This window comes from Hippichthys cyanospilos, chromosome 6, assembly GCF_059441005.1.
Source record: "Hippichthys cyanospilos isolate Australia breed blue-spotted pipefish chromosome 6, RoL_Hcya_1.0, whole genome shotgun sequence".
In the NCBI taxonomy this organism is placed as follows: Eukaryota; Metazoa; Chordata; class Actinopteri; order Syngnathiformes; family Syngnathidae; genus Hippichthys; species Hippichthys cyanospilos.
Window position 1 is genome coordinate 7,701,750 of NC_142374.1, and position 15,305 is coordinate 7,717,054.

Genomic DNA, 15,305 nt, shown 5'->3' on the forward strand with positions numbered 1-15,305 from the left:
CCCGCACAGGTAAAGCAGCCTGCTTTCAACCCGTCACTTTCCCTTAAAACAAACCAAGTTTGTGAAATACATGGGGAAAAGAGATGGCAATCCTATGACTGACAGTTAGCCTGATATTTTTCTTTTAATTTAATGCACGGCACTGACATGACTTGATCGTCTCCATCACTGCGCCTGGGTGAGCACCTAGACTGCAGACTTTAGCAGAACGTTGCAGTAAGACTTAAATCACTCAAATTTCATTGACCAAGGACGAGTAAAAATCTTACGCACGAGTTTAGCTTGAATACATTTGTACATTTTTCCATTTGCATCCTACGTATCCTTTTGCTATAGTGCCCTCAAGTGGCACCGAAAGCTAGCACATCATGAAGCTCTAATACAATACGTATCGTAGTGTATGAAGGCAGAGAAACATTTAAAACATGTTTACCTTAAACTTTAGCTTAAATACCTGAGCTTAAATACAATCACAATTTGTTCATTCATAGATATTTGTAATATAGGTAGCATAAAATTATTACTATTTCATGTAAACTATGCAGCAGTTATCCTTAAAGCAAAAGTGTTGTATTATTCTCCCACAGCATTTTTTTTCAGTGGTGGTGACTAACTCCTATTGAGCGCGCAATAAAGCATATAAACTTATATTCAGTACTGCTCACTCTGAAGGGGCTTGAAGCTGCTGCTCTGTCCAAGATCTTTGATAGTTCACGTTTGTTGCCAGGCTGTACACATCCATCTCTAAACTGAAAGACAGATTTAATCAAATACAAGCACAACTTAATGAGCTAAAAATGTTTGCGATCATTTTTCATTTCCATTCATGTTACTTGCAGACAGCAGCATGCGTACTTCACAGGGCTGTATACATTAAATATATTTCACACACACAAATTTGGAACACATTTGGAGAGTTTTGAAACACTTTTTTACAATGGAATTAAACGTTGTTTTACCACGAATCCTTGTGCCGTCCACCCAGGCTACTGCCTTTATATGAATAAGTAATGCTTAAAGACGATGGCAGACAGATTTCATTTATCCCTGTCGACTGCTGCTTGAATGGCAGGTCTGTCTGTGCAGTGCTTGCGGCCTTAACATTCTGGTGCCCTTTGCTGCAGGAATGAAACTTGTGTACCGAATTAGCCGGCTTGATTTGAATCCTATGTGCACGGATTCCTGCAGGCTTCTTCCTCCCACAGGCTGATTTGGAACTTAGAGGAGGGCAAGGCGAATGCGTGCTGTCACAGAAAATCGGATCCACATTAACTGACATGGGTTTAAGTCCATCTGAAAACATAAGAAAACCGTCAAAATTAGGCATTCGCAGTAAGTCTTCTTTTACAGGTTGGCTTCACATAATTTCAGCACCCTCTATGAGTTAACCTTTTTTATTTAATTATTTATTATTCATTTATTATTTTTACCTGTACATGTAGACTTGAAAGATAAATCAGATGGATTTGTGTCTAGGACATCCTGTTCTTCATCACAACTGTAGCTCGCACCAAAACATCCATCCTCTCCCTCAAAAGTGATTGCTTCGTCGTCGTTGCCATGTCGAACGACCAGTACCTGTGGTAGCGTATCCAGCTGTATTTTTTCAATATGCCTGGAAGACATGCGTGAGTCATGTAACTCAAGAAGAAGTCACTTAAAGTTGATTAATTTAACATTATATATCACATTTAAATGACAGATTTTAACTTGTTAACTCAGCCTTAACTTTTTGTTTGTTTGTTTTGGTTCAGACATTCAATCCCAGGTACTTGTACTCATTTGCGATTTTCTTTTCAAGTGTTTAGCAAAAAGAGGTAATAAAAGGGTCTGTACTCCAAAAGTTAGGTACTAAAGTAATCAATTACTTTAGCTAAGTACTAAAATAATAATTATTATTTTAGGTAATTAGTTAATAAATAAATCATTTACTAAAGCTAATCGATTACTAAAATAATCAATGACTAGGTATTTAAAATAACTAAAGGAATAGATTAAAGACATTCAATTGCATGAACTGATGTATATTTTTTATATTCTTTATAGGTTGTTTTTTGCTACTAAATGAATCAAACACTTGAGTAATGTATTACTTTAGGTACTAAAATACTAAGTTTATCATTACTTGACGTACTAAAGTACAAAAGTAACAGATTATACTAAGTAGTATTGAATTACTTTAGTACTTACAATTATGCAGTTCTGACCAGTTTTGGGGCTTTTTTCTTCCACAACATTCTCACAGTATTTTAGCCAAGGGAGGGCACACTCCTGGTAGTGTGTTAACTAAGTGGTCGTGCCATGTTTAACTCTGACATGTCAGCATCTGGGTGTAATGTCAGCTTCCTACTGTCTTCTTTTAGTACTTTCCCGTTGATGACTTTAGGTATTAAAGTAAGACATGACTTTAGTATTTAAATGACCTTAAGTCAATGATTACTTTCGTACTTTGTGACCTAAATGATTACATTACTACTTGATTCATTTAGTACCAGGCATTTTTATACCCTCCTTTGGCCAAACACTTTAAAAAATAGAGAAAAAAAAAAAATACAACTGGATTGAATGTCTGGAATCACAAAAAAATAAATAAATAAAAGTGTGTTTGTGATTGAATGAATTAATAGGCACAAAGTTGGATAATGTACTATATTGATGAAAATGCAGGTATACTTAGAATACATTAAACTAATTAAATGGGAGGGCTTTCAACAAAAGCATTTTTTATCAAAAATATATTGGCGTCAAGTTCCACAATGCACTCCTCCGATGAAGCGTTCCTGGAACTTGTTCTCTGCACTGGGGCTCATTCATGTTTAAAAAGAAAAAAAAAAGCCTTTTCGAAACGGTAAGTTTTAAATCATACTACTGTCAAAAACAGTAGGAATTAAAATTCTAGTGGTTAATATTGGGTCTGCGTAAAAAAAAAAAAAAACACGCCCAAGGCCTAACCCCAGGAGCCCCTAGGTCCAAACCCAAAACCTAGCCTAGCCTATAGCCCTATTTCTACCAACATTATTTACACTACCCTACTTGACAAAATCACAGTTTCCACCTGGAACACTACCCTACTTGTTTTTTTCGGGTACCCGTTGCATTGTAGTTAAGAAAAAAAAGTAGCCCGGTTACAAAATGTGACAAATATTGATTGGGCCAAGACACATTCAAATATGTGGCACAGAAAACTAGATGGGAAAAATAGCCATAATTAATGACTAATAGACGAAAAAGACTAAAAAAGCTTCAGTTTCCAAGACTTTTCTTTAATGGACATGAAGTCAATACGGTCTTCTGGTTGATGCAGTATTCCTAAACAGCCAAAATCCAATCACTAAATAATCCAATAATCCATACGCATGTTCCATTGTTTTTTTTGTTATAGTATGCGGCACGCTCGCTACTGTCGGCAGTATAATGACATCACTGACAAGATGAGAAGGGGCTCCTAACCCTAACTCGATGGAGACGCAATGTTCTTTGGTGTAGAGCGGAGTAGAGTAGAACAGGGCATAATATTCATTGAGCCCATCCAGTGTTTATAAAGCTTATCTTTTTAGGGCAGTCGGTGACTGGGGTCAATCCCAGCGGATGTTGGAGCAATAGGTGGTGTCTACTGGAAAGTTAATTGCAAGCATATAGAAGTGAACTGTATACCTGCTGTGTTTCTCCCTCCAAGCTCTCAGTTCAACCAGCACATCACCACTCTCTTTTTTATCATTGGCAAGAGGGTCATGCATGTGGTCTGGTACAGAAATGGACAAGTCAAGGGGGGTTAAGGTCAACATACAGGATGCTGTCTGTGAGGAAATACACACATATACAGTACAGTGAGTCAATGCATTATTCTGAGATTGCTGTGTACAGCACAACAGAGGCTATGCATAAACACAAACAGAATTGCTTTTTGAAAGCCAATATAAGACATGTATAAAATTGTCTCACTTCAAATACAACACTCAAACAAAATATGGATATTGCAGTTTAGCTGGATCCCATGGCAAAATATACTTTCACAAGTAAGTGAAATATACCTTTATTTCAATCAGAGAATGCCACCTACCTTCAACTTTTCACGTCTTGCTCGTATTGCCTTGACAGGGTTTCCACAGAACAGGATCTTGCCAGCTCCTGCATACAGAACATAAACAGAGGACAATTATTTCAATTTATCAGTCATGCTTTTTGTATCGTTTTTATTAAGTTTGTCATCTTGAGGTAAAACTAAGAGGCGAACCATTGGAAAATTAATCCTTTAACTGAAAAAAGCAGATTTTAAAAAAATGGGCTGTAGTAGGTAAACATTCATATGAACCATCAGAATATACTGTATAACCATGAGTCAGGACGCTGCTGTCTTCTTCAGCTTCTGTTAAGTCAGAATCTACAGAAGCAGGTGTGGACACTGGAGAAGAAAAAAACCCAGATGAACTTGCTGATTTGGGTCTAGAGCCAGTAGTTCTTGCTGATGAGCGGGGCCGGATACTGGAGGCAGGACGCCTAGCTGAGCTGGGCCAGTTATAGGCATCGTTTGCTTCTACTTCTACATTCAAAATAATAAGTATATAAATAAATCAGTTTTAAACAGCAGATTTGAGTCCACAACACAAACATATGCTTACGGTCTTCAGTCGATGCTGGGGTGTGGTCCCTTAGGCTGTTTCGGAGAACAGCCCATTCTTCCCACATGGTGTTACTCAGACCCACTTTGCCATTCTCTACTCTTGCGTTGTCAAGATAAAGCAGCTGTGGAACTAACTCCCTCACAGCATCCCGATAATTATAGTCCATCTGGTGAGGTGAGAAAATAAAATAAATCTCGATTAAGATAAAAATGAATTGTATTTGGAAATATCTAAAAAGGAAACAACAAAAGTCTACAAGAAGAAGGTGGAGTTATAGAAAGAGTAGATTAGATTAAATTTCTGGTGGTGTTAACAGTAAAATTTGCAATTGATCATATCACTATATCAGAACCAAACTTTCAAAACACATTTCCACTCGGTACCAGTGAAATATTTTGTCAGCTCGAAAGCATTGCACATTTTGTACCGCTCTCTAGTATTATATATTTAAAATATTGTGTAGATGTTTGGAGAAACTATTCAACTTTTTATATAGCAAAAATGAGATTTAAAGATACAGTGTGTAAGATTTAGACCATTTTTCATTTAAAAGGAATGAACTACTTTATTGGAAATTTGGCTCAAAGTTTCCAAATATACATCAAAGAATTATAAGAAAAATCTTTTGAGAAGTATATGGAAGGACGTGATCAAGTGATCAAAAACCTCTGGCTAAGTTATACATATAAGTACAGTAGTATATACAGTAGTATACATAAGTATAAATGTAAAAGTATAATTGCATAAAGTAAATAACTCATTTTTAATCAGTGGAATAACTTTGTATATACTGTATAATAATTAGCATATCAGTTGTTTACTAGGATACTAGAAGTTTTAGCGTGAAATAAAAATCATATGATAAGCAATAATAGTATTCATTATTTATAGGTATGTTAGTGAAATGGATGTGGATAAGCGTTTGATTTATTGTGTATGTATTGTGTTATTGAAATATAGTAGGAAATTGACAGAAAACTGAACATGCGATGGAGATTAAAGTGGTAGGGGGGAAAAAGTAGCGTAGGAAAAATGGATGAATGTAAGTGCAATATGAAGTTTTGGAGATGGCCCAGTCACAACAGAGCTTCAACGATAATATCAAACCGTATTAAGTTTGAATTGAACACTTCTCAAAGTGAACAGAGTGAAGATTAGGAGAGGCCATGAGCGGTGGTTTGTGCTTGTGCTTTGGAAAGAGAGTTTGGCAAGCTCAGCTTGCCAAGACAAAACCTCAGCTGCAACAAAGCGCAAGCCTAATACAAATTCAGCTCAGACTTTCCCTTCATTGCCCCAGTTTCCGCATTAATTCTGTGCTGGTGAGCCTAAATAAAACACTCTTACAGTGCCCCCCAAGTTTCCATACTGTTGTAAATCAGCAGAAGGCAGAACCCATGACTCCGCCGTATGCAAAATGTGTTGTCACTGACCACTGAAGAGATACGTGTGCTAACTATATTCAAGTCCAGTTCCAATGAAGTTGGACCCATTTTGTCATTTATGCTCCATAAGGCAATCAAAAGATTCAGGGAATCAGGAAAAATCTCTGTACGTAATTGGCAAAGTTGAAAGCCAACAGTAAATGCCACTGGGTTTCAATCTCTGAGGTAGCACTAGATTCAAATCTGCTACCACGTCGGTTCAGGAACACTTCAGAAGTCCTTCGTCAGTTAACACGGTTTATGTGTATTTACAACTAAATTAAAATGTTACAATGCAAAACAAAAGCCAACAAATGTACCAGCAACTTCAGAAATGTCACATTCTGAAACATTTTTGGAGTCATGTACTTTGTGTCCTCCTGATCAAAGAGGAAAAGAACCATTCAGATTGTTATCTCGATTAAATAACCACAAAAATCACTACATTCCAGAATACAAGGCTATTTGGGCATAATTGTTGCCATTATCAATCGAATGGCTAAAAGTCAATTGTTGTTGGGTATATGCAGCAAGATGTCAGAAAACATTGTGCCTGTTTTGCATCATGTTCCACAGGGTTTGTTAAAGGGATGCTCGACGACAATTCAGTTAATTCGGGCATTTCTTGAAGTTGGCAAAATCCTAGACCAGCCTGAACAATTTGATATTTTATACCTACTGTGGATTTCTCATTCACGTTAGACTCTGTACCCCATAATTTCTTTTGGTATAAAACGAATTAATCAGAGAGCAAGGGGTTGTTTTCTATGGAGCCCAATCCTCCAAATCTAGTGTTACATCAAGAGTTCAAAAAAGAACAATTTTAGGTCTCATTGTTTTCGTTAAATGTCAAGAAAATGCTACACATATCAGTCCTGAAAGAAGCTTAATTCAGCTTTGTTTGATTCAAAATATATAGGGAACATCAGAAATACACTTGACAATTCACAAATGCAGAGTAACTTGAAAACAACCTAGACAGGAGCCACAAATAAATGGGACAAGAAATATAACACTGGCAATGGAAATTTCTTGAGTGCCACTTGGAAGCAATACCTCATTCTTCACTAATACATACAGTAAGAAATGCTAATGTTATAGAAAATGACTGCTTGTGAAATCTCTGAATTGAAGTGTCATTCAATTGGACGTGGGATGAACATGTTCTGGTCACCTCAGCCAATTACATGCTAGGCTTGATTGAGACATCCATCTGTCCGTCCATTCGAGTCTGTCAAACCTAAACTTGGGACATCGAGAGTGATGGGGAGAATACTTTGAAGACCTCAATACCACCGACAGGTCTTACTCTGTGGGCTGTCACCTTATGCTCCTAGGAGCTAAGCTTCCAGGGGTTTTATGCATTTGGCAGCGTCACTTGTGGCAAACAGGTCCTAAGTGAGCGACCAGACTAAGCACAGCCCATTGACCCATAATGAATAAAATATGGGTCATGGAAAGCAACTCCCAGACGGCTTTGAGGAAATCCTGGTATACTATCCGATTTCTAAGGAAGGGGAAGCAGTGCATCACTAACACTGTATCGTGGAGATGGGGCACTGCTGACCTCAACTTGGGACGTCGTCAGCTGGTGGGCAGAATACTTGGAAGACCTCCTCCATTCCACCGACACGTCTTCCTTTGAGGAGGCAGAGTCTGGAAACTCCGAGGTAGCCTCTTCTATCTCTGGGGCTGAAGTCACAGAGCTGGTCATAAACTTCTTGGCTGAAAGGTCCCGGGAGTGGATGAGATCCACCCAGAGTTCCTAAAGATTCTGGATGCTGTGGGGCCGTGTTTAACACGCCTTTACAACATCGCATGGACATAGGGGACAGTGCCCCTAGATTGGCAGACCGAGGTAGTGGTCCCTCTTTTTAATAAGGGGGAGCAGATAGTGTATTCCATCTACAGAGAGATCAAACTCCTCAGCTTCCCCGGTAAGTTCTATTCAGGGCTGCTGGAGAGGAGGGTTAGTCAGGAAGTCGAACCTCAGATTCAGGAGGAGCAGTGTAGACTTCATCCCGGTTGTAGAACATCGGACCAGCTCTACAGCCTTGGCAGGATCCTGGAGATGCATAGGAGTTCACCCATCTAGTCTACATGTGTTTTGTGGACTTGGAGAAGGCGTTTGACCGTGTCCCTCGGGAGTTCTGTGGGGGGTGCTTCGGGGGTACAGGTTCACCGAACACTTTGATACGGCTGTTTTGTCCCTGTATCACTGATGTCAGAGTAACAGTAAGTCAAATTAGATTCCTGTGAGGGTTGGACGCCGCAGAGGCTGTCTTTTGTCACAGATTCTGTTCATTATCCTTATGGAGAGATGTTCCGGTTTGGGGGTCTCAGCATTGCATTTCATCAGTTTGCAGATGATGTGGTGATGGTGGCTTCCTCAGGTCGTGACCTCAACTCTCACTGGAGCAGTTGAGAGTGTGGTTGGAAGTGGTTGGAATGAAGATCAGCACCTCCAAATCTGAGACCAGGGTGCTCAGTCAGAAAAGGGTGAAATGCCCTCTATTAGGGATGAGGTCCTGGTCCAAGTTGAGGAGTTCAAGTATCTCAGGGTCTTTTTCACAAGTGAGGGGAGGATGGAACAGGAGAACAATAGGCGGAGAGTCCACCATGACGTTGGACCACAGACTCAGGTGGAGCAGTGTGGCTTTTGTCCCAGCCGTGGTTGGGATGAAGATCAGCACCACCAAATTTGAAACAAAGTTCTTGATTGGAAAAGGGTGGAGAGCCCTCTCCTGCAAGTGGAGGGGTTAAGTATCTTAATGTCTTATTCACGAGTGTGGGCAGAAAGGAGCATGAGCTCTATAGGCGAGTCAGTGCAGCATTTGTTGTGATGCAGACTCTTTACTGGTCTGTTGTGAAGAAAAGAGCTGAGCCCTAAGATGAAGCTCTACATTCACCAGTCGAACTATGTTCCTGCCCTCACCTAAGGTCACAAATTGTGGGTCTGTGAAGATAGAAGACATTGGCTGGGAAGACATAAGTCTGGGCTTCCCTGCTGAAGTTGTAACCAGACCATGCATAAGTGGTAAATGATGAATGGATAGATGGAAGGATGGATATGAATAAACTCTGCACTCCATAAAAATGCTTAAAAACAATTACTAATAGATAATTTAATGCAAATGTATTTGTCTTTTGAATATAAATACAACAGACCTACTTAAAAAAAACTGGACTTAAAGTAACAACTATACTGTACTTGATTTAAAAAAATAAAGAAGACTGTTTGTTTATCGACAAATGTCTTGTTATTGTTTGTGATTATATTCAATGCATTTGATGAATTCTGTTTTTATCTATTAATTTTCAGTTACGATTTTGTATACAACTAAGAGGTGTGGTTATCAAGCCACATTGGGAGAATACATTAGCAACAGTATGAAAATTCCTTGACCTACTTTTGTGCTATTTGGGTTGGACTGCAGACACACAGGGTTTCCCTCCAAGGTGAGGGTCTGCAGGTTGACACACAACCCGAGATATTGAACCTCGACAAGATCATTCACATCATTTCCTTCGAGATCTAATACTTGAAGATTCTCCAGCATGCCAACCTGACTCAAGTCTGACACTTGGTTAAAGGCAAGGTACAATTCCTGAAATGGAGAACAGAACCACTTGTAAATTTTGTATGAAATGGTTTTAAAATGGTTTTGAACCGAACAAGTATCTAGCAAAAAAAGTGTGACAGTACTCTGAGAGAGGCAAGAGTTGAAATGCCATCCAAGTCTTGCAGGCAGCAAGAAGACATCCATAGAACCTTCAGGTGGGATAGTGAGGTTCCCAGGTCCCTATGACATAAGAACATAACAGGACATAAGAGGGCAGATGAAACTATTTTACATTTGAAGTGTAGGGTGTAGGGTGAGCACATTGGCCTCACAGTTAAAGGACCCAAGTTCAAATCCACCTTGCTGCAAACTTCCTGTGTGGAGTTTGTATGTTCTCCCAAGCCTGTGGGGGTTCTCTGCGGGCGCTCCGGCTTCCTCCCACATTCTTAAAAACATGCATGGACACTCTAAATTGTCCTTAGGTGTGACTGGGTGTGTGAATGGTTGTTTGTCTCTATCTGAACTGCAATTGGCTGGCGTCCAGTTCAGGTTGTGTCCCCACCTTCTGTCACATGTTTAGAGAATATTGTCACATGACCAGAGCTGTTTACTTTGTGGTTGCACTTCAAAACATGACAACCTCAAAGCTCCCAAACAAAAGGTTAATTAATTATGTTAAAATAAACATAGAACAAAGATTTTTCGTACACAAGATCTTGAGGATTTCTAGTATTGATGTATGTGTTTGCTCTTACTCAAATTGGTTTGGTGTGCTGCACAATGTGTAATTATATTGTTGTGACCGGTCAAAAACACACCTTTTCATCAACTATTTCATTTCTTTTTTTTTTTTTAAGTTCTTGATCATTTCAAAGGGTTACCAATGGCATATGATTTGGATGTTTTCATGTCCAGAAAATATTTGGGCTTCAATGGGTTAAGTGTGTTTGCCAGTGTGAATGGTTGTTCGTCCCTATGTGTTCTGCAATTGGCTGGCAATCAGTTCAAGGTGTACCAAGCCCAATAACCCCAAAAAAGCCCAGGAACTATGAGGTCCCGGTCGCGGGGTTCCAGGTCAGAGGTTCCTAGTCTTCGCCCAATTTGTTTGCCTTCATATCGAGGGACAGCGGAAGGGGTCGGTTATTGAAATCGGACTGATGACGTGGTGGTAGTTGGGGGATGCACTCCCCCTCTTGTCACTAAAAAGGTGAATGACAAGCAGAGTGATTGACTAAAGAAGCTGCCACACACTGCATGACAATGGAGCCAATCAGCTTTTTCTTTATTTGCAGCTGTTAGCTTGATACTAATGAATTAATATACATTATTCGAGCTGTACAATGTGTAAACTTGAGAAGGGGAAGGAGGAAACTTCTCGGATTCCCAAGGGTAAAACCATGATTCCTATTTCAGCTTTCTTCCTACTAAATATCACAAAACGACAGGACCGATGCGTAGTCAAATCTCTTTTATATTTTTTTTCCCCATCACGTCAGTCTCACGCGCTACCTCATGGTGGGCATTCCGGTCAGCGGCTTGCCTCTTATCATAGTTGAAGCAAATTGGAGTTGGATGTCCTCTTCTCCGTCAATATGCAGTAGAGTCTGTTCCGGAAGACCCATCCACCTGTCAATTTTCTCTCATTTCACGATTTCAAAATATTAAACTGGCCACAGTGTAATCAAAGTGTAATGGCGGCTGCTGATACTGAAACAGCACACCCCCCGAGTTCAACCAACCAATCAGCATTAGTTAGCACATCACGGCCCCTCGAGCTACCCGGGTAGCTCGTCGAAGACCCTAGTCGCAACTAGAAGCTGAAATGGTTCAGGATAGAGGCTCAGCAGAACCTTCCCTACCCGGGACATTTTTTGGTGTGAAGAGAAAGGGGAACTAAAGCTACCTGGGTAATGCGGATGAGTTCCTGTGGTGTGAAAGGGGCTAATGATGACTGACTAAATAATTAACCAGGAACTAAGAGTTTCTGGACCTTTTGGTGTGAATAGGCGTTTGGGAAATTGATGCATTGATAATTGAAGTAGAATTCTCTCCCAGTTGAATAAATAGGAACTATCTAAGCACCTAGTGATGACGAGCTAACTAACCAGGAAGTCGTGAGTTCCTGTACATTTTGGTGTGGATAGGCGTTTGGTAAATGGGGGCACTAATATTTGCTTGGGGATGGAATTCTTTCCTAGTTGAATAAACAGCAAACATCTTCTGCATTAGTGGCACATTTCTCACTTTAGATGTTTTATTGCACTTCCTAGTGACAGAATTGCACAATTTGTCTTTATGTCATTTCAATATGATATGTACTACATACTAAGTATTAAATGGATGGATGGATATGTGTTATACTGTGGAAGATGACATCCACAGATATGCATGCAGACTCCAAACCAGGTGAAAAACATGGTTACATAACTAACAAAGTTAATGTCATGTATTACAAAATGTTTACTCACCGGACAGACATGAGCACACTGTTGTTCATTTTGAGCAGCATCAGCCTAGGCAAGTAAGAACCTAGAAAATTACATCATCCATTTGAATGACAAATAAGATTATTTTCTTAGTGAGTCGTACCTAGCACCTCAGTAAAATTCCAGCTGTTACACTTTGTTTTTCATTGGATTAGCTCTTTTTTTTTGGTCAATATTGTTCTTTATATTATGCATATGAAACCAGGGTTTTAAAGACGAAAATTCACAACATATAAATATTTATCAAACAAGAAAGATTATTCATTACAAACAACTCCATGTATAAAAGTTACATAGATACCGCTAGTGTATTTTTCTAAAAGTACCATACTGTAGGAGTTAAATATTGCAAGATATCGTAATATGTTACATCGCTCACCAAAGTTATCGAGGCTATTTTCTTGAGTGTCCACGCAGATTTCCAGTGAGGTCACCTGAGATAGATCTTTTGTTCCACACAGTAATTCCTGTAAAAGGACAGTTTTACAGTTGCCCAAGATATATTGTAATGTTGAGATTCACAGTTTTATTGTAGATACAACATATTCATGATGTGGGCCATAACTCAACAGTCAATGTGGCTCATCAAAAGGACTTAAATGGACCGTAACATGAAAATAACTATTGGGAGCTTTTAACCATGTTCCAATGTTGATTTCTCCTCCTAAACATTCCCAAGTATTATTTTCCTTCACTGATGCCTTTCTAAGCATTCCTTGCTAATTCTGCGCTCTCACACCAGCCCCGTCTGTGCAGGTGAAAACAGCTTGACATGTGCTTATGACAACAGGAGCAATTCTTACCTCCCCCTACCACCTGAACAAGAGTAAATACACGCTGACCTTATCCATATTTTTTAGTTTAGTTTTGATTCCTGAGGTGAAGAGGAGAGATTTTGCACTGAGTCGACCAAATAAACAGCAACATTTCATTCATTAGCAATGATGTTTAACTGTGGAAAATGCTGAAGTGGCCAAAATGTGTGTTTGGGAGCACACAAGCGAACAATTAATGTCAGTAGTAAATAATTCACCCACTGGCAGAACTATTGTTATGAATACTGGTTTCCCACAGGTAGTGATTTCATCAGAGGAACGCATGTTAGTTAGGAGTGTATTGATGCTGTTTTGCATTTTAAAGCCAATAAAATGTTTGTTTTTGGCCCTGTTATTCACACTGTTGCCTCATGAAGATGAGTGGTCAAGATGATGGATGGATGCATGTTTTGGCCTCCATTGAGCTATACGTCATATTGCTACCATAAAACTCAAATATAATTAAAGAAAAAAAAAAATCACCAATGTCCCAAATGTAATTTATATGCAAACATTACACTTGCAGAAGGTATTTACTGTAAATATAATGTTACGGCCCTTTTAAAGGCGAGATTAAGTCAATGTTTTCCTTCACAATAATGTTCTATGAGCCACCGTTAGTCTAAACACAGCATTCTAATTACTGTAGTTGGAAAAATATAAATTACACTCGTGTATAAGACGCGTCCTTAATTTTTAGGTCAAATTATGGTATCGTCCATGTTACTTTGTATAAGACGCACCAACACTTTGGCAACAATGTAAAACCTATAGCAAAACAGAATAAATCCTGTCTTTTGTAAACTCTTTATATTTTCTTGTGTTCATATTCGTAAGTTATATATCTCTGGCGCATTGCTTCTGCTTGCTTCTTTAATTAAAAATAATGCCATTATAACCTTGGCTAACAAGAGCTGCTATTAGCTGCAACAGGCAGTTGTTGCTAACAGCCAACTGAGGTTCACCCACTAGCTCTTGCCGCTAAAGTAATTATTTTAAGTAAGAATACGACCGGTATAAAAATGCACACCTGTGAGTCAACACTATGTGGCTGACACGCCAATCTTCCTTGGTGTCGAAAAGAAAAAAAGAAAAAGACAAAATAACCGTTTATAGGACGCACCCATACTTTTGGCCTTCATTTGGGGGGTTAAAAAATGTGTCTTATGCTGTATTTGGGGGATTACGACGACGTGTTTGTGGAATATAAATGAAGCAGCAAAATCCACCAGTTTTTGCCCATCTCTGACAGCAGCCCTTTCGGGAATTCCTGTTGACTGAAAATGACACTGCTTTTACGCTGGTAACAACCAATGATGGCTCACCCATTTTCTCAGATTGGTGTGTGACATTCGCAAGTTGAGCTGTGATTGGTTGTTACCGGATATCTTAACAACTGTGATGTCATTTTCAGTTGACAGCAATGGGCAAAATGTCCACCTAGTTAAAAAAAAAAAAAAGAAAGAGTCGTCATTTCAGTTTACACACTTTTTATGACATTTCGGTTTGATGATGTGCCATGTCCCAATTTCATTGTACAGTATACCTGCTGTAATGCTATGGAGGCATTCGATTCTACTCCTATTCTATTTCCCTAACGAAAGAGGTCGGTTGGCCAATCAACTGCAGTCACACACACGAACTTTGAACATGTACATTCAAATCCACACCTCGATACGATTTAGACAAGTTTTAACAAAAAAGCTGTTGTGACAGTGTGGGAGGAAGCTCAAATATCGAAAAGCATATACAGGCACACGAACACAGGGCTAAAAGGAAACTTTCAAGAGACAGATAAAATTCAAGACCTGAATCTCTCCACTATGAAACTGATGTGCAAATTAATTTTAGTTAATTTATATGTTCGCAAAACCAGTAAACTGTGTACCTATATCCTTGATTTTTTGTGACCTTACCAACTTTTCCTGAAACGGATAGAGCTCCACAGTTGCTTCAGCCTCCTCACAGACTTTTACGGCAGGAGAGGGGTTGAAGAGGCCCGATTCATCCATCGCAGGACCCTGAAAATGGGCCGAACAAGGCCGAACTTCACTTTTTCTCCACGCTATCTATGTCTCTATCCTAAAAATATCTACGATGATAACAAGGCCTTCCAAAAAATAAAAATAAAAAAAGCCTCGATTTACTTTTACCTTCGTCTTGTGAAAAAGGTAATTCAGCCATGTTTTTCAACCAACGATGCCTGTCCGTCAGTCAAATGTTTGCTTGACAACCACTCATTTTCCTGGATACGGGGCAAGGGCGGTACTCTTGTGTGATATGGGAAATGTAGTTTATATTAACGCCGATTTACGGAAGTCGTAATAGGCTCAAAAAGTTTCCAAAAGTTGATTGCTGAAATTGAATATACAGTTTCACAGTCGCGGTAATAGCCTAC

General features: G+C 39.2%; 1 protein-coding gene across 4 annotated transcripts in view; it reads right to left on the reverse strand.

Annotated features, from left to right (window-relative positions):
* The window catches only part of lrrc56 (leucine rich repeat containing 56), a 50,231-nt gene extending 35,116 nt beyond the window's left edge, over nucleotides 1-15,115 (reverse strand). The window contains exons 1-12 of one of the 4 annotated variants that reach the window (XM_088416412.1): nucleotides 14,824-15,115; nucleotides 12,472-12,559; nucleotides 12,075-12,135; nucleotides 9,750-9,846; nucleotides 9,454-9,651; nucleotides 4,620-4,788; nucleotides 4,334-4,540; nucleotides 4,061-4,128; nucleotides 3,655-3,797; nucleotides 1,431-1,615; nucleotides 960-1,293; nucleotides 666-749 (exon numbers count right to left, since the gene is read on the reverse strand). In XM_088416412.1, the coding sequence (XP_088272538.1) occupies nucleotides 666-749; nucleotides 960-1,293; nucleotides 1,431-1,615; nucleotides 3,655-3,797; nucleotides 4,061-4,128; nucleotides 4,334-4,540; nucleotides 4,620-4,788; nucleotides 9,454-9,651; nucleotides 9,750-9,846; nucleotides 12,075-12,135; nucleotides 12,472-12,559; nucleotides 14,824-14,919 (1,730 nt within the window). In that variant the 5' untranslated portion in view covers nucleotides 14,920-15,115. Of the gene's footprint in view, nucleotides 1-105; nucleotides 750-959; nucleotides 1,294-1,430; nucleotides 1,616-3,654; nucleotides 3,798-4,060; nucleotides 4,129-4,312; nucleotides 4,541-4,619; nucleotides 4,789-9,453; nucleotides 9,652-9,749; nucleotides 9,847-12,074; nucleotides 12,136-12,471; nucleotides 12,560-14,823 lie in introns of those variants that run through there. The other 3 variants (XM_088416415.1, XM_088416414.1, XM_088416413.1) reach the window with 3 other exon arrangements.
* Nucleotides 15,116-15,305: the final 190 nt, after the last annotated feature.